The 23953-nt window shown below is 47.7% G+C and overlaps 1 protein-coding gene across 2 annotated transcripts in view; it reads right to left on the minus strand.

The window, feature by feature from the left end:
• ARHGEF6 (Rac/Cdc42 guanine nucleotide exchange factor 6) overlaps positions 1-23953 on the minus strand; it is a 712936-nt gene that overhangs the window by 237097 nt on the left and 451886 nt on the right. For both annotated transcript variants that reach the window (XM_085607964.1, XM_085607965.1), the window contains exon 15: positions 18911-19050. In XM_085607964.1, the coding sequence (XP_085464090.1) occupies positions 18911-19050 (140 nt within the window). The remainder of the gene's footprint in view (positions 1-18910; positions 19051-23953) is intronic.

The raw sequence follows: 23953 nt of genomic DNA on the forward strand, positions 1-23953 counted from the left end.
AGCTTTGAAAGTGTGTTGTTTCTATTGTTTCAAGCATTTGGGTCCTGCGGAACAAGCAGAGGGGTTGGAATAGGCTATGAGTGGAGGATCCAGATGGGCAGTGGCAATGAGCCCCTTTTGTTTCTATTGTTTAACATTTTGCCTGATCAGTCTAAGGGGGCTGAACTGATTACTATTCAAACAAGCATTGGCATAGCCAATAGGTCTCGCCTTTGGGACCTTATAAGTGTTTAGCCATGCTACAGTTGCATAACTAAATACTTATAAGGTCCCAAAAGCGAGACCTATTGGCTATGCATGCGGCCACGAAAGTGAAAGTAATCGCGGTAAAGCTCGCGCGCCCGCGCACATGCACTGTAGCTCTAGGCTGGCAGCACTTTTTGGAGCCCTCTCAATAAGTCTCGCCAGACCAGCGCATGCGCTGAGTCAGGCGAGACCTAAAAAGGCTATATAGAGCTACCTGAATAGGGCTTGTGAACATAATATGATACAATTTCCTCTACCACAGTATACTCCAGTAAGACACATCTGCAGCAAATAATAAAGAGAGTAGTATAAGGCAAACCTATGTACGTCAAGTAGGGGTTCTACATAGTTGTATTACACTTTATTTTTAAATTACAAATGTACATTACACAAAGTTACAATTTGAGCCACAGAGATTAAGCGATTTTTCCACAATCATACTCTTTTTAAATATAAAGTATCAAATATTGGCAATGTGTAAGAAGCAAAAGACATACAACTGAAATGAGAATGGACATTTTTGAGAAGTAGAAAAAAGCACTAATAATGTATGAAACAAAAAAGACTAGTCTCCAGTTAATTCCTCCTCTCAAAGTCCACAGGATTCCTCTCAATAAGAGGGATGTAGGTATGGTAAATCCCCATGTTGGGTGGGAACTAATATTTAAGGATTCTCAAATTAGCTGTTTAAAAACCTCATCTGGTCACTAGAGGGTCTAACTTCTCTAATACCAGTACATGCTTGTAAGATAAACAGGTTGATTTCATAGTCAGGAAATGGAACAGCCAGACCCAGACTTTTCTCTAGAATTAAACCATGTCACAGGAAGAGGAGGAAGATCACTCCTTCTTGTGTCGCTTCTCTTGCTTCTTCTTATAATGGCAAAATCTTTCTTCAAAACATGACTTTTTCCTGGGAACTTACCTAAGGAGACGTAATAAGAGGTCCAACATGGTAGGCCTTTCCCAGATAGAGTTTGGCCTTCCTCCCCTAATTGTATTGCTGAGCATAAGGGCACACTTGGTGCATAATGATGCAATGTGAGGCATCACATAATTTCACTGTAGAGGTCTGCAATGGCTGTTGTCTGGGGCGGGAAGAAGGTGGGCAAAGTGATGGTCTGTCCTATGTGGAAATTGGTAACCACTTTGGGAAGAAAAGAAGGTCTAGTTCGAAGGACAACCTTGTCCGGATGAACAGCAAGGAAAGGAGGTTTAGATGAAAGAGCCTGAAGCTCACTCACCCTGCGAGCAGAGGTGATGGCAACCAGAAAAGCAGTCTTTAAGGTTAAGAGTCTGAGAGGAAAATTATGTAGTGGCTCGAAAGGAGCACACATAAGGTAAGTTAAGACCAGATTCAAGTCCCACTGGGGCATTACGAAAGGAATAGGAGGAAAGAGGTGAGTAAGGCCCTTAAAAAACCTATTTACAATAGGGGACTTGAAAAGAGAAGGCTGATCAGGAAGGCGAAGTAAGGCCGAAATGGCCGAAAGATAGCCTTTAGGGGTGCCCAGAGTAGAGCCCTGCTGGGCCAAAGAAAGCATAAAGAGGAGAACCTCTGAAAGAGGGGCAGAAAGGGGATCCACACCCTTTGCTGTGCACCATGCCACAAATTTGTTCTATCTACAGGCGTATGACGTTTTAGTGGAGGGACGCCTGGCTGCCAAGATGACATTACAGACTTCAGGAGGAAGGTCAAAAGCTGTCAACTGTCACCGCTCCATCTCCACGCAAGGAGGTGGAGGCTGGACAGGTTCGGGGGGAGGACCATCCCCTGTTGCTGCGACAGAAGATCCTCCCGAAGAGGCAGTCTGACCGGAGGATCGATGGCCATTTTCAAGAGCTCGGGATACCAGACTCTTTGTGCCCAAACCGGAGCCACAAGAATGACTTGGGCCCGGTCACACTTGATCTTCTTCAACACTCTTGGCAGAAGTGGTATAGGAGGAAAGGTGTATAGAAGACCACAATTCCACTCGTGACCAAAAACATCGCCGAGCGAGTGCTGCCAAGGAAATTCCAATGCGCAAAACTGCTGACATTGCGCGTTCTCTTCGGTGGTGAACAGATCTAACCAAGGCTCACCCCACTGCTAAAAGAGAGCCTGCACCACCTCCGAGTGAAGACGCCATTTGTGATCCATCATGCACCGGCGGGCGAGTTTATCCGCCCTGGCGTTCAGGGAACCTGCCAGGTGTTGAATCACCAGGGACATGCCCTGATGTTCCAGCCATGTCCAGAGGCAAAGAGCCTCTTGACATAGGGTCCATGACCCCACCCCGTTTGTTGCAGTACCACATGGCGGTGTTGTCCGTGAACACCTGCACTACTCTTTCTTTGACAGAAGGTAGGAATGCTTTCAGTGCACGACGAATCGCCCGGAGCTCCAGAAGGTTGATGTGTAGCCCGGACTCCGCAGGAATCCAGAGGCCTCTGATCTCCGCCTCTCCCATGTGGCCACCCCATCCCAGAAGTGACGCATCTGTCACCACTGTGAAGTCTGGTTGGGAAAGAGACGGATCGTTAGCCACCACTGCAATTGGTGTGCAGTGCCCTCCGCAATCTGGACGACTTAGGAAAGATTCCCCTGATGCTGCACCCACTGGAATTTCAGGTCCCACTACAGAGCCGCCATATTCCACCAGCAGGATGCAGGAGGCCATGAGGCTCAGCAGCCTCAAGGTCAATCTCACCGAGACCCGGGATAGAGGCTGAAACTTCGGTATCATAGCCCGAATATCCCAGACTCGCTGCTCGGGAGGATAAGCCCAAAGCTGCGCTGTATCCAGAACCGTTCCGTTTAAAAGGAGCTTCTGAGAGGGTGTCAGGTGCGACTTTGGCATGTTGATAGTGAACCCTAGCGAATGCAGGAGGTCTGCCATAGTCTGGAGGTGGGAGATGACAGCCTGAGGCAAGCCTGCCTTTAACAGCCGGTCGTTGGGATAGAGGAAGACTGGAACTCCTGATCTACACAGATGAGCTCAGTAAACTGAATATGCTTGTGACCTACCGTGAACCATAGGTAACACCTGTGGGCTGGCAGGATGGGGATGTGGAAGTAAGCGTCCTGCAAGTCCAACACTACCATCCAGTCTCCATGGTCAAGGACAGACAGGACCTGAGCCAATGTCAACATTTTGAACTTTTACTTCCGGAGGAAGCGGCTGACGTCCCTGAGATCCAAGAAAGGACACAGGCCTTTGTCCTTCTTGGGTACCAAGAAGTAGTGGGAGTAACCACCACGACCTACTTCTGGGACAGGGACTTGCTCGATAGCTCCCTTGGCAAAGAAAGCTGTAACTTCCTGACAGAGAAGGGCCAAGTGATCCTCCAAAATGCGATGGAGTATTGGTGGCATGGAGAGAGGAGTAGTCTTGAAGGGGAGGGAGTAGCCCCTTCGGACTAGCTGCAAAACCTACCTGTCCGACGTGATGATGTGCCAGTGGGGGAGGTTGATGGCGGATCCTGCCACCCACTGGCAACTGGTGGCCCTGAAAGGTCAGACTAGGAAGGCTTAGAGCTGCTGCAGAGGGACACTGGTGGACAGGCCCGCCCGCTGGCCTCCATACCCACGGCCCTGGGTCCCACGTCCCCGGCCACGCAAAGACTGGGCAGCTTTCGCCGGCCTGTGGCCCTGGATGGAATGTCGTGGGGCACTCCTTCCGTAGCCACGAACGGGGCGAAAGGCAGACTGCACAGGACGAGAGGTGGCTGCGAAGCCCAAGGATCTGGCCATAGCCCTAGAGTCATTGAAGCGCTCGAGCGCAATGTCCGCCTTGTTGCCAAACAGGCGACGGCCATCAAAGGGCATGTCCAAAAGAGTCGACTGGACATTTCCAGAAAAGCCAGTGGATCTCAGCCAGTGCTAGCGCCTCAGTGTTACTGACATAGAAATCGTTCTACCCAGCGAGTCGGCGGTGTCCAGCCCACATCGGATGGCGAACTTTGCTGCGTCTCTACCCTCTGCGACCGCACAGGAGAGTGTGGCCCGGGCCTCCTCCAAGCACTGTGGCAGCACTTGCGCAACCGTGTCCCACACAGAGTAACGGCCCAAGAGACATGCAGTGTTCACCAACCGCAGTCCTAAGCTGGAGGAAGAAAACATCTTCTTCCCAAGATAGTCCAGCTTCTTGGATTCCAGATGTGGGGGAGCAGTAGGGAATGCGCCTTTGGATGTTTAGGCTTGGACCACGAAGCTCTCGGGGGTAGGGTGTTGGGAGAAGAAAATTGGGTTGCCCCATGCCGGGCAATCATCCTATCCACAGGATCCTCTGTGCTGGACTTGAACCAAAATGCCCAAGAGGATGTCTGTGAGGGCCTCATTGAACGGCAGCAGGGGCTCGGAAGAGGCCACTGCTGGCTGAAGCTCCTCAGTCAGGAGGTTAGTCCTGACTGCCACAGTAGGAAGCTCAAGGCCCAAGGCCTCAGCCGCCCTGCGCAACACCACAGTGTAGGAGGCTCCCTCCTCTGTGGACACGGTAGGGGAAGAAAGCATGCCAAGGTCTGGGGAGGAATCTAGACCACTTGCCTCACCCAACTCCTCTCTCCAGTCTTGCTCATCAAGCTGGTCTGCCAAAGGGTCAACAGACCCCTCCCAGTCCTCCTCACCCTCCTCTGGCTGCCACTCAGGGCGGTAGGGATGCCAGGGTAGAACAGTGGTACAAAAGTACCGGTCGGTGCCGGTACCGGCGTCGGTCGATGCCGGTCCGGCTATGTGTCCGAGTCAAGGGGGAGGCCAGGGTCGACGCACTTAGATTATTATAACAGCCTTCTCGCGGGAGCTAATAAAGCAATTCTAAAGAAGTTACAGGTGGTTCAACACGCGGTGGCACGGCTAGTGCTCAAACTCCCACGAAGATCCTCAGCATCTGGAGCATTAAAAAGTCTTCACTGGCATCCTGTGCACAAGAGAATCCTTTTTAAAATTCTCCTGATCACCTATAGAGTCAGGCTCAACTTGGGAACTAAGTATCTTGTAGCATGTTTTACTCCATACACCACAACCAGGTCTCTCAGGTCATCATCAGCGAACCTGCTCAAACCCCGACACTTTCAAATATAAATTGAAAGGAGGAAAGACAGTGTTCAATTTGGTTTCAGCTTTGACACATCCCCTCTCCATAGTTCGGGTATATCTACGAACAGTTTGCGCCTTGTTTGTATGGCGGTGTGCAATCAGCTGGCAGAAGGAATATTGCCAAATTCTGATCAATTGTGGCACAAACTTACTTGTTGACCTTAGTTAACGGTTCAAAAGAAACACAAATTCGGCGCCTGTTTTTCAATTGGCTAGACCCCTGGGGTCGTCACATCTTAAAGTCGATAGAGAGACCTGCTTTAATCACTAATTGCAGTAACCGCTGTAGAGCTGTGCTGCTGTCCAGGAAGTTGCAGGAATCAAGAAGGCTTGGATTGAGACTTTGCACTTGGGGCTCCCACCGCGAGTTTGGTCGCTGACTCTGGAGGTTAAAGGACGATTTTAATTTACCTTTTACTGCGGGACTGCGAGGACCAGGGCGCCTTGCTGCCTGTTTGATCTGCCACACCTGGTCCTCTTCCCGGCCCCTCCCCTCGCGGCCCCTGCTTCGCGGGCGCCGCTCGAAGGCTTGGATTGAGACTTTGCACTTGGGGCTCCCACCGCGAGTTTGGTCGCTGACTCTGGAGGTTAAAGGACGATTTTAATTTACCTTTTACTGCGGGACTGCGAGGACCAGGGCGCCTTGCTGCCTGTTTGATCTGCCACACCTGGTCCTCTTCCCGGCCCCTCCCCTCCTCGCCTCTACTTTGCGCCTCGCGGCCCCCGCTGCGCGGGAGCCGCTCGAAGGCTTGGATTGAGACTTTGCACTTGGGGCTCCCACCGTGAGTTTGGTCGCTGACTCTGGAGGTTAAAGGACGATTTTAATTTACCTTTTACTGCGGGACTGCGAGGACCAGGGCGCCTTGCTGCCTGTTTGATCTGCCACACCTGGTCCTCTTCCCGGCCCCTCCCCTCGCCTCTACTTTGCGCCTCGCGGCCCCCGCTTCGCGGGAGCCGCTCGAAGGCTTGGATTGAGACTTTGCACTTGGGGCTCCCACCGCGAGTTTGGTCGCTGACTCTGGAGGTTAAAGGTCGTTTTTAATTTACCTTTTACTGCGGGACTGCAAGGACCAGGGCGCCTTGCTGCCTGTTTGATCTGCCACACCTGGTCCTCTTCCTGGCCCCTCCCCTTATTATTTTTTCCCTATTTAACTCCTCTCCTTCCCCGCGTGTGCGGGACGCGTGCGGGGCGAAGCCCGGGCAAAGGGTGGGCCCTCTTAGGCCCTCAGAGGCCGAGAGAGGCCGGGCTGGGCCCGGTGATTAACCTGTTAGTTCCTTGCCAGTGCCCTCTGTCGTGCACACCTGGGTCACACTGCTACCATGACCCACAGCTCTACTTAAGTCGTCCATGAACTGTCGGGGGTTACACCAGCTGGTCCGTTAGATTTCTACTTTAAACGGGTGTTACCCGATGAGGAAAAGGATAGCACCCTGGCCAAACGTAGAACTGAGCGTCGTCGCTCTGTTGAAAATCTAAAGCTCAGGGCTCCCGAAGGCCCCATTTCCCAGGTTCCGCCTTGTGTTGTTGTTAGTTCTAATGATGCGGGTGACCCTTCTACTCAGATGAGCGATCTTTTCCCGCTAGGGGAATGTGTCCCTATATCCACTGTTTCTATGGTGCAGGATATCTGTGAAAAACCCGCCTCTAGTTCTTCTAGCATACCTCATGCTGTAATTAAATCCACCCCACCACCTGGTAAACTGGCTAAGAAGTTTACTAAGTCTTACAAAGTAGTTAAGACTTATGGTCCGCCACCGAGCAAGAGAAGACGTAAGAAAGGGGGAGTCTCAGCTAAATACAAGACCAGCCATTCTGACTTTGGGAAGTATTCACTGAAGGTAGTAAATTCAGTAAAAGGGAAAATAGATGAAGCGATTTCTATGCCTAAATCGCCCCTTCCAGCTTCAATAGCCCTTAATGTGCCATGTCCCTCCCCTGCCGAATCATTATTATTAGCTACCCCTTCTGTTGTCCACCATGATGCTTGGGGCCTTTTGATCAAGTCTCTTATCACACCCATTATTGAAAGCTTACTGAGAGTCGAGAAAAGACTTGCGGATTTAGAATCCGCTATAAGTAGGAAAGCTGAACCGATTATAGGACAGGGGAAGGTGGTTGTCTCCACCGGCTCAGAGCCTATAACTGAGGTATCTAATTTCAACTCCCACTCCACCAAGGTTATAGCCCATCCATCTAATCAGTTAGTTCCTATCCATCACAGGTCATTGCCTCCCACGAGCGGGAATACTCAGGGTGTGACTATATCTAACGATCCAGAGGGGGGACGATTAAATGCTTACAAAGTGTCCACGCGGGATGAGAGGGAAAGTTCCAGTATTAGCAAGTCCTTAACAAACAATATGCCGCAAGTTGATTTGCCTCCTGAAGCCGTGCCCTTGGTGGTTGTTTTGACGGGGGTTCCGCCTCTGGTGAATAATAAAAGAGAAGGGTATATTCAGCTGAAAAATAAAATCATGCATTGGCTCAGTATTTATAGACCAATAGAGGAGAACATTAATGGGGAGATATTACATGTTAGGCGCCTCCCTTGGCTGGGTGGCAGAAGTAAAAACATTGAGGGAGACATTGTTGTGGTAAATTTTAGAGACCCACGAGCAGTTGACCACATCCTGGATTGGCCCCCCGGAAATGGTAACAACGGCATTACTCCACACGCACTAACATATTTTTATCCTAGATCCTTGGTGTTCCCCCCTTCTCTTATAACCAAGCAGGCCTTATCGTATCCAAACCTACCAGGTGCATCTACTTTTAGTCACCCGTCTAACGCCCCTTATACTACTCTAGCTGCTGACCCCTTACGGTGGAACTTTATTCCCCCTAGATCCTCTAGGAACTACAAGGGAGGCAGGGATCATTCGAGGCCCTTTACTCCCTTGGAGGCAGCGAACAGGTTCGAAGTCCTCTCTAGTTTGGAAGACTGCGATTGAAGGTTAATGGCTCCCCTGGGTCGGGAGGGACGAGCAGGCTCAGCTAGTTCTGAGGCCACCTCTCGCGAGTTGTGTATAGAGGCCACTAGTTCTGATCCCGGGATTACAGGTTTAACCCCGCCAACTGGATCTGCCACTGGTAGGACTGTAACCTCCATCTCACCAGTGCTCCCCGGCTTCAGTGCCGTAGACCCTAGGCTGATAAATCCACCACATCAAACAGATTCCATAAATTCCCTTACTCCGCACACTCTGGATATGAATGTGGGGGTCTCTTCCAATTTGCATTTAGCAGATAATAAGGTTGTACATCTGGTCTCATGGAATGTGGCCGGGCTGCAAAGAAAGTTGGCACTCCCTGAATGGAACTCCTTCATCGAGAAATTCGATGTATGCATGTTCCAAGAAACTTGGAGCACTCTTCCAATACATAAATCTGGATACACCACTTTTTTTCTACCAGCCCAGAGTAGTGGAAGGGGTAGACCAGCCGGGGGTTTACATGTATGGATAAAGATCTCTCTGAACTGGGTAATAATTACTCATGATTCTGGGTGTTGGGATATTCAACACATTTCATTGGAGGGATCAAACAAGGGCAGCAGGATAGAGTTATTTAATATTTATGTAAGAGGGAACACAGGGGATACAAATTTAAGCACTGTATCGATCTTAGATCAGGCACTAGCCAACTGTCCCCCCAACTCTAAAATTATTGTGGGAGGGGATTTTAATTGCACCTTTGAACCCCTGATGGTGATGACCCTTTGGGTACCGAGGAGGCGGACTCCAGATGGTCTATTCCAGCCCTGTCCTTGGCCCCAATTAAAAAATGGTCAACAAAGGTTATACAGATCAACTCCCTCACCGTGGACTATAACCTCAGAGCTCTTAACGGTAGGACTCCCTCCGACTCCGATGGTGCGATGACCTTTAATAGGCTAAGTAGTCCGTCAAGAATTGATTACATCTTAATAGATGTGACACTGTGGTGCGACTTAATAGATATGGAGGTGATCCCTTCACAGGATAGTGATCACAACTCTTTATGTATGACGTTGAGATGGGGGAAGCGTAATGTCAACCGGAGGTTATTGCACCCGCGGTCCACCAAAGAGGTGGTACCAACTCAGGGTAACCGCAGGTTGAAATGGGATAAAGTTCAATCGCAGGTTTACAATTTGGCAAGGATTAGAGCGCATGTCGAAGATTTGACCACAGAATTGGCGGCGCTCGACCAGGAACCAGCGACCGCCCAGGGTATGTCTTTTATACAGGCGTATAACAACACGGTTGAGGAAGTTGGGAAATTCTTTTTAACTGAAAACAAAAAGGGCAGGGGAGATATTAGGAAAAATAATATGACAATAGCAAGTAATCCATGGTACTCGGCTCACTGTAAGGCAAAACGAAATGAGATTAGAATTGCCCTGCGTAAAAAGAGTCAACTCCTGGTCAGCGTAGCCAGGAAAGAATACGCAAGGGCTCTGGAGCAGGTCAAACGTGAGTGGGAGGAACAACACTGGCAGGATCTCAAAGCAGCTTCTAAAAGGAAGAATTCACTCCTGTTTTGGGACCTGATTAACAAAGCTAAGTTGAGTAGCTCTCACCCCCTAGATAGCCACATAACCAGTCAGCAATGGCATTCTCATTTTTCTGCATTATATGGTGGGTCAGAAGTGCCCTTTTCCTCCCCTGACCATGTTTCCAGGGACCCTCCCTTACAACCGGTTAAGGACCCCTTTTTGCCTTTTGAGGTGGTGCTGGCTATCAGACACCTGACTCCGAAAAAAGCTGCTGGCCCAGATGGGTTACCAGGAGACCTCCTTCTGGAAGATCCGGAGTTATGGGCCAAACTCATTGCAAAAATAATGAACCTGATCTCCAGGGGATTCCCCGTCCTAGACTCATGGAAGGGAGCGGAGGTAATCACGATCTTTAAGAAGGGTGCCAGAGATGACCCTGCCAACTACAGACCAATCAGTTTGATTGATGTGTTACAGAAGGTGGTCGGCAGGGTCATCATTATGAGGGTAGGCACCTGGATGGAAGAGAAGCATGTTTTGTCCCATCTCCAAGCTGGGTTCCGCCAAAAGGTGGGCACGATGGACCAGGTCTTTCGCTTTTTTGCGATCTATTGGAAGACAGTTACCATCAATAAAGGTAGTTTATACCTGGCATTCATAGATCTCAGGATGGCCTTCGACCTGGTCCCTCGCGATAGGCTGTGGGTAGTTTTGGAGCAAATGGGTTTCCCAGGTTCCCTTCTGGGCTTCATTGTGCAACTCCACGAGGGGAACTACGCTAGGATCAGGTGGGGTACCCAAGGTCAATTGACCGAGAAGATACCCGTGAAGAGGGGTGTGCGCGCCAGGGATGTGTTATGGCTCCAACGCTGTTTTCTCTTTTTGTGAATGGAGTGGTGGACCATCTGAGAGGGGATCCGGCTGATGCTCCATCCCTGGCAGGTGAAAGAATCCCCACTCTCCTCTTCGCGGATGACACCATCTTGATCTCCAAGTCCCCGGCAGGTCTTCAAAAGCTTCTGAATCGTTTTAGCTCATTTTGTAGTGATAGAGGCCTTATTATCAATACTTTAAAAACAAAGCTTATGGCCTTAGAACCTTCCACTAGATTCAGGAATAATTTCCTGCTTAACGGGGAGCCCTTGGAGTTGGTAGATTCCTTCGATTATTTGGGCATTAGGGTTGATAATCGCATGAGTTGGAAAGACCATCTGGCCAAAATCGTGCTAAATCATAAAAGAGTCTCAGGGGCGGTCTTGAGAGAACATCGGAAATCCAAGAGCAAGCCCTTAGCACCGCTCCTTGCTATCTATGAGGGCCAAGTTCTTCCATCTGCTTTATATGGCTCTGAATTATGGGGGTTCGAAAACACCACAGAGCTAGATAAGTCTGAAAATAAGTTCCTGAGAGACGCGGTTGCCCTTCCGGCCTCCACCCCGTTAATCCCCTTACGGGCAGATATGGGCAGGTGTCCTCTTAAGGCCCTAGTGCGCTTGCGCCCGTTACTCTTTTGGGTCCGCTTGCGAAGGACTAGGGAGCTACAGACATATGCCGCCGCCCTAGACGAACTAATCCTGCTCAATTCTAACAATAGGATTAAGTGGCTGAGTAATCTGAAGCGGATGGTTGTCCTTTTGGGTTTAGGTGACTCTTGGGAAAGTCAAACACCACCACCCAAGTTAGTGATTAAACAGCTGTACTGGGATCTAGTTCAGAAGGAGACCCTCTCCAGTAGTTTAGGGGGTTCTCTAACAGAGCGATTCTTGTCATTCAAATGGGGTAGGAGTTTTGAACCGTTCCTGGACTATATTGAGTTACCCTTGGACAGAGCTCTTTATCTGAAGGTTAGGTTTGGGATCCTCCCAGTCAACGATTTCACTTCGGGATGGAAAAAGCAGAGTGGCCGATCGAACTCATGTCCTGGTTGCGCAGCACCTACAGAGTCCGTGGCGCATTTCGTTTTTGCCTGCCCAGCATATAGGGTAGCCAGGAGGACCTGGTTAAAACCGCTATGTAAGGGGATGGGCCTTAGATGCCACCGAATGGCTCTGCGGATACTCAGCACTGATACTTCTTCTATTGCTATGGTTTGCAGAGTCGCAAAATTTTTGGGTAGTGCTTGGCGGTCACGCATGAGGCGTTGTAAAGCCTCCCCCACTTCCATCCAACAGTGTAAAGACAATGGTTAGGACTTCCACCCTGCCCGACATTGTTCTTATTGTCTTCATATTCTATTCATTTATGGTGTAATGGGAGTTGATGGATGTATTTTATACCGATGTTTCCCTGTTCTGTATATTTTATTGTATTGTATTGCTTATTGTCTTCTTTTATGATAACTTTTTATCGAATAAAGAAATTTGAATTTGATATAAATTGAAAGGAGGAAAGACAGTGGCCTTCCTCGGGACCAAAGCCTGGAATTTACTTCCACCTCATCTAAGGCTACTTAAATGAGAAATTCAATTCAGGAAGGCCCTGAAGACTTGGTATTTATTGCCCCAGACGAATTATGCCTCTCGCTTATTTAGTATCTGCACGGCCAAATCTCACCTCCAATCCAATTCAGCGCCAGGATACTCCTCGCGGAGTGACAGACGCGCTTTACAAGTACCAAATTACATTACATTACGAGTAACCGAGGCGTCGTCACAGGAATCGATGCCGGAGGAGGCGTCGTGACGACGACAGGCATCAATCCAGATCCAGGCTTGGATCCCCGAGGGCCATGGGGGTCCTGCGGCGCCAAGGCCGGAGCCCATGGCATCAAAGGCCTAGAGCCCCCAGCCGAGTTTGCGCGGCCCAAAGGCGCACCAGCGGAGTCGGACTGCCCAAAGAAGGAGTGGAGAGATTCGTAAAATGCACGAAGCTGGGCAGGGGAGGCTCCGGCTCCTGGTATGGGAGGGAAGCTCGGAGATGTCCCAGTAGGCTCTGTGGGTGCAGCCGAAAGGCAACGACCTTCCGCGCCCCGCATCGCATCGGCCGACAGACGGGGAGAAGGCGAAGAGCAACGGTGCTTCTTCGCCTTCTTCTTGTGCTTCGACTTACCTGAAGACTTCGATGAGGAGTGATGGTGGTGACTCCACGACCTCCCACTCGACCGGGACTTCGAACGGCACGGAGCGGACTGCCAGACCTCCAGAAGCTTTAGGGACCTCTCCCGCAAAGACTTCGGTTAATGGCCCGACAGTCGGAGCACGACTTTGGGTCGTGGTCGCGCACCAGGCACCAAAGGCACACGAGGTGCGGGTCTGTGACTGACTCTCTGTGGATCTGCGCTGGCTGGCGCGGAAAAATAAGCACGCAGGGGCGGCGTCTAAGTATATATCGAAACGTCTTCACGGTGCCGACAACAAACTCGGAGTCGACCGACGCCACCTACTGACGCGCAGGGGTACTGCTGAGAAAATATTCTTTGGATCCAGTCTGACGCCTGGGGGTAATTCTAAGGTAAGGAATCTATAACTAATAGTTTCTTTCAGATTTAGAGAACACAAGAACCCTCTCAGATGTACCGTACTACTTCTTACAGTATGAGCATAATGAAAATCTGTTTATGGACGACCTTGTCAACATCCTGAGGTTTGTAAAGGGTTGCCGACTCTTATGCCTTTTCTGCATACGAAGTCCTTGATGTAGTTCCCTTGGATTATCTAGTGTAATGAAATTTCCTCACCTGCATTTTTGTGAAGAAGTATCTGAAACTTCATTTTCCAGCTGCCAGTTATATTTGCAGACTTCATTGCAAGGATGGTGATTGGGGTGGTAGCTTGCCAGCGTGTGGCCTACTGTGAATATTTCTATCACCCATTTGTTTCTAACCATAAGAGCTGGGGTCTCTCATGTGGAAGCCTCCTTTCCAGGGTCGCTCTGCAGACCTTAACCCCCGCTGACTGCACAGGAGTATTAGTGCTAGTATCCACAGAATGGCAAAGAGAAGGTCTATTGAAGTAGCAGGGTAGGTGACAACAAACTTCTGTTGTTGACCAAGCCTGCTTCACTGGCACTTCGCTTATAGAACTCCCCTCCCTTTTGCCATTTTCTTATCTGCTTTGATCATTTGCAAGCAGACATCTGCCTCCTCTCCAACTAGGTCTTTTATATTAAATGTGATGTTCAGTATTCTGGTTTTCACCTTTGGAGTGAAAACTATGCACTTTAGCCAGGCTTAGCATTGCAAGAAATGTTTATGGTACATATGGATAAAAAAAAAAAAAGAGTCTGCCTTATCCAAGGATTATTTCATGGCATGCTTTGAGGCCAGTTTATCCACCACCATGATGAGCTCTGTTGTTGATATCAACTTGCAGAGATAGAACAACCTTAGCTGTCTTTTCAAACTGCTCCTTATAACCCCTTGACAAAAGACTCCAGTATTTGCCGCCAAATGAAAGCCCACAACCTATAGCCTCCGTCTTCGTGCATTCTCCTTTTTGTCCAGAAGGCAGGCTACATGAAGAGAAGGTATATCATCTGCGCCCCTTATGAGGGCAATAGGGGCCTGTGGCCACAGACTAGAGGATTACACCTTCCTTAATGCCGGTAAGTTTGGCATACATGGCTGCTGGGGACAAACGACCTGGATGGCTTGCTAGATTCATGACTTTATTCAGTCTTCTAAGGGGATACCAAGAAAGACTGCTAGTCAGTGTCAAAAGGGTGTGTGATCCAGCATCACATGAAACCCTTTTTTGTTGAACCTCCAAACATCTGATATTGGCAAAGGGACTCTGTAGCACGATACAGTCAAAAGAGTTATACAGAGGAACAAAGACGAGAAGAGAAATGTTTCCACAGCTATAATACCATTGCAGATGTTGGAGAAGTAAGTCATGTAGCAAGACCCTGGAGATACAGGAATGGGATATTTTGGGAGGAACTCCTGATCCTGACAGCCTTAAGATGCTGTTACCATTTCCAATGTACCTCAATATAGGCCTTGGTAGTCTCCTAACCTTTCACCTACATTTACCCTGCCATTGTACTACAAAACTGTTTTTGGTGCTAACCTTTTACCTGTTTAGGTGCTGCATAAATTTTGTGTGGTTTTCTCCGAAAACTAGCCAAATATATTATGCATGAGTATTCTCAGAATCACAGCAGGATTACCATCTTCTGCATAATAACTGTGTATAAAGTTCATCACTATCATCATCCTCGGACGACATGACACAGCAAGGTAGAACCCCTGAGAGTACCTTTTGGGTTTATAAGCACCACATCTTCGCTGAGCAAGGCAGAGGAGAAAGACTTCCATGCTAACACATTGACATGAGATGCTGAGGTCCCTACATGCAGATACTACAGCACGCAGTGGCCTGACATCCCTCGCATGGTGTCCAACTCGGGACCAAGACGGGGTCCTTCATTCACATCAGGTAATGGGGTTGGCTCTTTCTTAGGGGGGATTCTTGGCTATACATCTACATACATGCTAGGTACACTTAGGTACATCTAGTTAGGGTTAGCATAATAGGAGTAAGCTTTGTTACTGTCATGTATTTATATGCCTGCGTATATTTGTCATTTTAGCGCTGTTAGAATTCTACCATCTGTTTATCCTGTAGGTGCTTATAACCGTATCTATCTGTTTCTGTCTTATGCTTGTTGCAGCACACATACGTTACACTAGAATGACACTGGTTCAAAAAATGCTTATTGAAAACGTCCTCATCCTTTATTCTGTGTATCCCTCTGAGACAAAGTGAGTACGAGTGACAGAGCAAAAAGTACTGTACTGTTGCCACAATCCCTGAGGGGTCAGGGTTGTCATGTTCTATAGTTACCAGAAAGTATTCACTCCTTGGTAAGAGGGGCACATAGTGGCACTGTGAGCTAGCTGGTCTACAGGCGAACATATCCGGTGGAGGTGACTGTAAGTAGGCAGAACACCAATCTCACAGTTTATGTTGTCTAAACGTGCAGATCCTATATAGATTTGCAGGAACTACACAACACTATGACAAACCAATTTTAGTACAAAAAAGCTGTTCTCCATCAAAACCTCAATGTGTATCTTAGACCAGTTGCTCATGGCAAAAGAGGAACACTTGAAAGGTCTTATTTCAAAGGTCTCAGAACAGGAGTCATTGATAAAAGACATCAAATACACTAGAAAATCAGAGGAATTCAGGACCTGCACAATTCTGCCTCAATGTCAATTTCACAAGGAATCCTAAATTAAATACCTAGACAATACAATGGGTCTGCCAATATTTGCTTAGTGGGGATGCCACCTCAGACAGCAGGTGAGACATTATTTTGTGATAGATCCAGCTCCTTGTTCAGTGTTAAGTTGCGAAGACATAAAGACTTCCAACTAGGGGGAATTAAGAAGCCATTGGTACTGTGACAGCAGAGCTGGGCAGTGCATAAGACAAAGATGCCTTAGACAATGAACAACAAGCTACTTTCACTGACAAGGTAAGCATCTTGATTTTACCTGAAAGTCAGGCTAATCAGAGGCAGATGCAGGAACTGCAGAATATCAAAAACAAAGTATCAATAATGAGGCACATTGTTACATCTCAGGAAATCAAGGGGGGGCTTCTGAGGGATGGCATCATGTATTCATAGAAAGTGAAGTTGTCAATCATTTCTGAAAGTGAGAAAGAAGAGCCTGAATAAACATCATGAGTTGTCAAGTATCCAAAGGCTGAGACTTACAGCTGGAATTGGGCTTTATTTTTAAAGATTTGATTGATTTCCATATAAACATCAAGCAAGTACAGAGGAATAGGATGAAACATGCCCAGTAGACCCAACCTGTCATCTGTGTAAGTAGTTAATTGTAGATTATAATGTAATCACAAGAGGGCTCCACAGTGTGTGGAAGAAGGAACAAGAGGCGTGTGGTTCTAGGAGCTAGCGGCCTCCATTGCTAAATGTTTACCACAGAAAGCTGCTCCTAGTGAGGCGTGACCCTACTACAGTTATAAAACCATTGTGAGTGGGGACATCTCACAAAAAGTAACGGACTGGTCTCACACACCACCTGGTGTCATGCTTCATCATCGGCCAGTCCTCGCCCTCTACAACCTTCGTTTGATAGAGGGCGGACATACACCTGAAGACAGGGATGCACTTCTAAACTAAGGAGTGGGGGCCCGTGAAATGGAAAGTGAAGTTAAAAATCATTATAGTTACCAGAAAGTCCGTTTTATAGTGGCTAATAACTAGATGATACTAAAAACATAGGACGGTGAGTGGGATGTTTAGTGTCCCCTAACCGTCTCGTGAATGGTCAACATGTTTCTGCCATGTAGGCCCGAGTGTGTCCAGGGCATTCATCAGGACCTAAGTCTAAACTGGGGGCTCCGTTCTTACCAACAGGTGGCAAGAAAATACCACTGTGCGGGTGTGGCAAAGGCCGCACTCCGCTTCCTAAATGGCTTCCAAACGTCAAGCCCTAGTTGTAACAACTACTTGCCACATGGGGGGAGGGGAAACTCCTGTTCATTTGTCCCAGGAAAAGAATCCCACGTTCGTCCTATGTTGCTGCTCCCGGTCCTCCCGAACGTTAATTGTAGATTGTCAGATTCAAGAGACGTGGGGGCTCCTGCAATCACCTGGGGGAGGATGTGGCCTAGCGGCTAGAGTGGTCGGCCCAGAATCTGAAGAACCGCGTTTTAGTCTCAGCAGGGATGCTCAACATCCTGTGATTCGGGGCAAAGCACTTAATCTCCTCATACCTAACAAAATGAATTTGTCTGTAACGCAACTGGTACTTAGCTACCTTCAGGTTGAGTTTGAGATATACAAAACTCCCCCATAAAAAGCTGTTGCATCAAAAGTACTGTAGTGTCGTAGGTAGTATGAGTAACGAGTTGTGTGCATTAATCAAACTTATAACAGGTATTCCCAATAATATAACAGAACAGCCCCCATCTAGTAAGGTGCTGTCTATCCTGGGAAATTTAGGTCTCAGTTAACTCTCTCTGGTTGTGGACGGATAAACCGGTATTGGCGGAATGGCAGGTCTTGAGTCCAATAGCCTGTGTCCGTAGTTCTGGGGGACATAAGGGCATTGAACCCGAGGAGGTGGTTTCATCATTAGCATCCCCTTCTCTCAGTGCGTCAACCAGTGCCTCACAGGCCCAACATTCCCCTTCCCTTGTGGTCTTCTCTAAGAAGGGCATCCCCTTCCAGTTCGGCCCATCGTTGAAGATCAACTTTCCTCCTTTTCACCTGAGGTCCGATAGCAGTTTCCAGTGCATTGTAATACGCCGCTTGGCAAATTAAGCTTCCATGATAATGTAGACTGACCCGGAGCTGGACGTATGGAATAGTGGGAGAGTGGATAATTGGTTTAGGTATGGTATACGTTCACTGGTGTGTCCCCTCACTCATTTTCTGTCCCATCCACCCACCTCCCTAGCCTCGTTCGCAGAGGCTGAACTGGTGTTTACACTCGGTTTTGAACAATAGTTACTAAATGGGGATGAATCATTGACTTCTCTGTTTCTTATGGTTGATCTGTGTATCATACTTTATGCCAGTCCTCAATTAAAGAAAGTGTTTGAATATTACCAATGGTCATTTTTATGGCAACCCAGGAGGTAGCGGTCAGTACCAAACCTGAAGATAGTAGAGCAGAAGGAAATAGGTGAAGGACCTCTCGGACTGCCAAACAGAGCAGTGATCTAGGGAGACCCCAGACACTCACAGGCGCAGTAAGCTTCTTACAGGGGGAGATGCCTGAGGGGGATCTCTGCTGCAGAACGGATGTATAGGTGAAAGCAAGTTCTGTTCATGAAAAACAATTCATTTTAAAGCAGGATCTGTTTCATATTTATCATACTAGGAGATTCTGAGCTCAGAAAGAAGTCTATTCAAACAGCATGTCTATTTATATAAACCCTCCTGGAGAAAGAAGTCTTGCACACCACTAACACAACCTGGCACCGAAGAATAGCACAGGGTTTCAGGAGTCCTTGTCTCCAACAAGGAATATTTCAAGAGCTGGATTAATTGTAACATAAAAAGAGCATGTTTAAAGCTGCACCGAGGGCCATCGCTGCACAGTATTTAAACTATCAAACGAACATTTTAAAGCACACAAATTAGATGAGTTACCACGGTGCGTAATACAAAAGCAGACAATACTCACCGAGTGGCCGGCCCAAGACAGTGTTTTTGATAATGGATTGCTTGGGCATGTTCCTTTTGTTAGGCGGTGAAGGTGATCGATCCATTCTTGCAACTCTTGGCTGTTGTTACAGGACACCACTATTCTTTCTATCATGCTGCCTATGGACATTTGTAAACAATTTTAGGTCCACAAAGATCAGAAAATACTGCACTTTCATCAAACTGAACATACTTACCAAACACAAATAATTCAAGAATTCTGTATTAGAAACAAGTCCTCACAAAAGTAAAATAAATAGTTTAAAAATTATTGGCAGTCGGAATGCGATTATGGTACCAGATAAAATCAGACTTGAAATTGCTTGGAATTTATTGAGAGTTTTGGGAAATACCATGCGGATCTGATGCCTAGAGACAAAAATACATAAAACAAATGATCCTCAACAATTGCAAGGTTTGTATATTTTCATATTTTACCCCTTAGGAACAATTGTCTACTCTCTTACCAACAACAGCGAAGGCCTAAAGGTCTTTTCAGACCCAAGTTCCACTAGTAATGAGCGAAGCAGCACATTATTTACAGCCTGGAGGCTGTCACTTAATTAGGGAAAATTAGTTGAGGGGTAAATCGGAGGATTGTTTCTCAAGAAATCCTTTGAGGATGGCGACTAAAGCAGGATTTCGGCTTCTGCAATTAAATGCCCTACAGAGAATCTACTACACTAGAGGGGTTTTTAACCTTTTGACTACCGTGGAACCCGGCTTAATTGTTACTGGGTCTCGGGACCCCCACTGAATCATTATTGGAATCAGGGGATCCCCACTAAGCCATTGCTGGAAGCAGAGGACACCAGCCTAGGCATTTTCGATGATTTGAACAGCAAAATAACACATAAAACACAGAAACAGCAATTCTCATCATATAACCAGATGATTAAATGTTTTTAAATTCTATTTAAGCCATTCATCGTCCTTATTATATTCTGCTTGATGCACTTGCACAGCTTCCACTAATCAATCTGAGAATACTAACTTCATTTTTAGCCTCAATTTCTTTTTCCTTAAGGTTTACAGAACTGTTTTACATTTTTAGTTTTACATTTGGTTTCCTTATTTATATACACTTTATTAATCTGTTAATATTATTTCATTTACGAAGCAGTAGCGGACCCCCTTTATAGGCTTAGCTGACCCCAAGGGGTCCTGAGATCACAGGTTAAGAACCACTACACTAGGGTACTTATGGCTAGGACTGGTAGGGCGGAAATTGATGAATGCCTCCAGGGTTGCTGTCAGATTGGTACCTTTATACATATGCTGCGGGACTGCCGCCCTGCAGTTAAACTGGAAGTGTGGTACAAACCCTGGTAGTGGCCACTGGGTTGACAGTGATCTGGAAAGCTTTGTAGACTTGGCGTGTGGGGACACCAGGACGGCATCAGATACAAGTGCTTGCTTTGCAACTTAGGATTGGTGGTGGCCCGGCGCTACATTGCAGTATTGTGGTGTTTGTCCAACTCTGCCGCATTTGGAACCATGACCTATAGATGTGGTCTGGTGCATGAAATTTGAGAGATTTGTATATGAAGGAGTGGATGCCCTCATAAATTCCAAAAGCTCTGAGCTCCTTGACAAAGCTACTGTGGCCAGTTATAGCACTGAGGACGTAATGAAGCCCCAGGGGTTTATACTCCATTTCATAGCGCCCTCTGGAAAACGTAGAAAGCCTGTTACTACACTAGTGGTATGGCTGACTGTCGAAACACAAGTAATGCTATGAATGATGTACCGCCCGCACACTGGACCAAACAGCAACCGTTGCAAAATATAATGCATATTGCCTTTCGTGTACTAATAAAAAGAAATCCTATTATAAGGAAGGGCAGTCCAAAGGGTGATTAATGCCGACATTTTGACCCCTAGGAGCGAGTCTGGCGAGTCTTGATAAGGACAGGTATTGGTGTGTAACAGTCCTGAAGCGCAGTGTAATTAATGGGTTGTACTTTGTGCAACTGTAAGTGCTTGGAATATTCTCTGTCAAATGGAAGTTTGACTGAATCACAACTTCCAATGGGGAAAATAAGCACTAGAATCTTGAGAGGATAAGCAGATGAAAAGGGTGGCTGCTTTGCTAGGCGGGCTGTCATTAGAGGTTCCTTTTCTGATGGGAACAGCACCCAGTGGATTTATCTACACCTAGCAAAGATGCAACTCTCCATGTCTGACAATGATACTCACATGCATAGCTGCCAAGGTTTCATGTTGCTATGTCTGACATTTCCATCATTTCAGTGTAGTTACGAGTGATATTTCAACGACTATGTGTGACACTTTCTGATGAAGCTAGGGTTGTTGTTGCTCAATACATATAGTTTGTATAACAAGGGGACATGGTGCAGACTCGATTGTTAAGTGCATCCCGTTAGATGAGTCTTTGGTGTTGTTCAAGGGCCGCTTGGTTTTAGGCAATACATTCCTAGTAAGAGGGCACGCTATGGAATTAAGCTGTATATGCTGTGTGACAGTAGGACTGGATATGTCTCTAATTTCAGGGTGTACACCGGTAAGGAATACAGGATTAACCCCCCCTGGTTGTTCGTCCACTTTTGGAGTGACTGAGAAAATTGTGTGGGAACTTGATAGAGGATTTTTTAACAAAGGCCACCATTTATATGTAGATAACTTCTACACTGGTGTGTGTTGTTCAGGGAATTGGCCAAAGTGGACACTGTTGCTTGTGGGACAATCCGCTCTAACCGTAAAGGTTTCCCAAAAGAACTTGTTTGTCAAAAGCTTGTACGGAGACAGTTCAGTGCGTTGCAAGGAACTTCTAGCTGTGAAGTTTTCAGACAGGAGAGATGTCTACATGCTGACTACCATCCATGATGAAAGCATTGCACCTGTGACTGTTTGGGGTCAGGTTGCTGAAGCGTGCAAACCTGTGTGCATTTTAGACTATAATAGGCACATGGGTGGTGTTGACAGAGTAGATCAGAGGTTGGAACCTTATGCTGCTGTTCGTAAGGCTTACGTTTGGTACAAGAAGTTGGCTATTCATCTTTTCCACTCAGCAACCTTTAATGCTTTTGTTGTGTTGTGTCAAAGATGACTTTTGCTAAGTTTCAGGAGTCTCTAATAGGCAGCCTTGTTTTAGTGGAACAGGCAAGTGATCCTAGAGTTGGAGTGGTGGAGGATGTTGCTAGATTGAAAGATCGCCAATTTCCTGATCACATTCCTCCCACACCCTCAAAAGACTTTCCCAGTAGGAGATGTAGAGTCTGTTGGCGAAAAGGTATGCGTAAGGAGACTTGTATGTACTGCCCCGAGTGTCCTTCTAACCCTGGGCTGTGTGCCTGCCTGTTTTAGAATGTACCACACGCAAAATAATTTTTGGGAGCATCCATGAGTGGTAAAGTGAACTGCCTGGCCTCTATTGTTTAATATTTTTTGTTCAGTTTCAAGGTTGGCATTTGTGTAGTGTATTTATTTTCAGTTTTTGTGTTTGTAGATTTGTATCCATTTGCAATTTGTTTGTGTTTTCTTATTTATATAAAAAAAATCCTAAATGTGATGGCGGTGTGCGTGGAGTGGCGCTTGTCTGGCGGTGTGCGCGGTCTGGCGCTTGGCTGGTGGTGTGTTTGGATTGGCGCTTGGCTGGCGGTGTGTTTGTACTGACGCTTGGCTGGCGGTGTGTTTGTACTGGCGCTTGGCTGGCGGTGTGCGTGGACTGGCGCTTGGCAGGCGGTGTGGTGTGCGTGGACTGGCACATGACTGGCGGTGTGCGTGGACTGGCGCTTGGCTGGCGGTGTGGTGTGCATGGACTGGCGCTTGGCTGGCGGTGTGCGTGGACTGGCACTTGGCTGGCGGTGTGTTTGTACTGGCGCTTGGCTGGCGGTGTGCGTGGACTGGCGCTTGGCTGGAGGTGTGCGTGGACTGGCGCTTGGCTGGCAGTGTGTGTGGACTGGCGCATGGCTGACAGTGTCGTGTGCGTGGACTGGCGCTTGGCTGGCGGTGTGTGTGGACTGGTGCTTGGCTGGCGGTGTGCATGGACTTGCGCTTGGCTGGCAGTGTGTTTGTACTGGCACTTGGCTGGCGGTGTGTTTGGACTGGTGCCTGGCTGGTGGTGTGCGTGGACTGGCGCTTGGCTGGCGGTGTGTTTGTACTGGCGCTTGGCTGGAGGTGTGCGTGGACTGGCGCTTGGCTGTCGGTGTGTGTGGACCTGCGCTTGGCTGGCGGTGTGGTGTGCGTGGACTGGCGCTTGGCTGGCGGTGTGCGTGGACTGGCGCATGGCTGACGGTGTGGAGTGCGTGGACTGGCACTTGGCTGGCGGTGTGCATGGACTGGCGCTTGGATGGCGGTGTGGTGTGCGTGGACTGGCGCTTGGCTGGCGGTGTGTGAGTAGTGACCAGCTGCTGGTCACTACACACACTGCTAGCCAAACGCCACTCAACGTAATCCGTGAGCTGGTGTGGTTGCTGTGTCAGGAATGTGGGCGTGTTAAAGTGATGGGCCCTTAAATGGCGCTGTCTGCTGGTGTGAGTGTTGTAATGTGCTGGGCCCGCGGCTGGCGTTGTGAATGGTTTTGTATGTGTCACACGTATGAAAGGTGTATGAATGGCCTGTAAAGAGGTTGGTGCCTTGATGTGGCTTTACAGCTCACGAGCTGAGAGTCAATGTTTCAGTTTCGTCCTTTCAATTAACAGTGCATTTCATTTTTGTGAAATCTCTGGTTAATACAACTGTATATACTGAACCATCACTTGTGCCAAATCCAACCAGTATGTATGTGTGCTTGAGGAATTGGTGGTTGTGCATAAAAATGTGTCTTTTCTGTTTTTGTCAAGCAGGGTGTACCTTTTTCCTTTTTTGTGAATGTTGTAATGTGTTGGTTTTGTGCCTGGTGGTGTAAATGGTCTTGTGTGTATCATGTATGAAAGGTGTGTGAATGGCCTGTAAAGAGGTTGGTGCCTTGAAGTGGCTTTACAGCTCACGAGCTGCGAGTCACCGGTTCAGTTTTTTGTCCATTTAATTATTGACAGTGCATTTTATTTTTGTGAAATCT

The sequence above is a fragment of the Triturus cristatus genome, chromosome 5_2 (genome assembly GCF_964204655.1).
Source record: "Triturus cristatus chromosome 5_2, aTriCri1.1, whole genome shotgun sequence".
In the NCBI taxonomy this organism is placed as follows: Eukaryota; Metazoa; Chordata; class Amphibia; order Caudata; family Salamandridae; genus Triturus; species Triturus cristatus.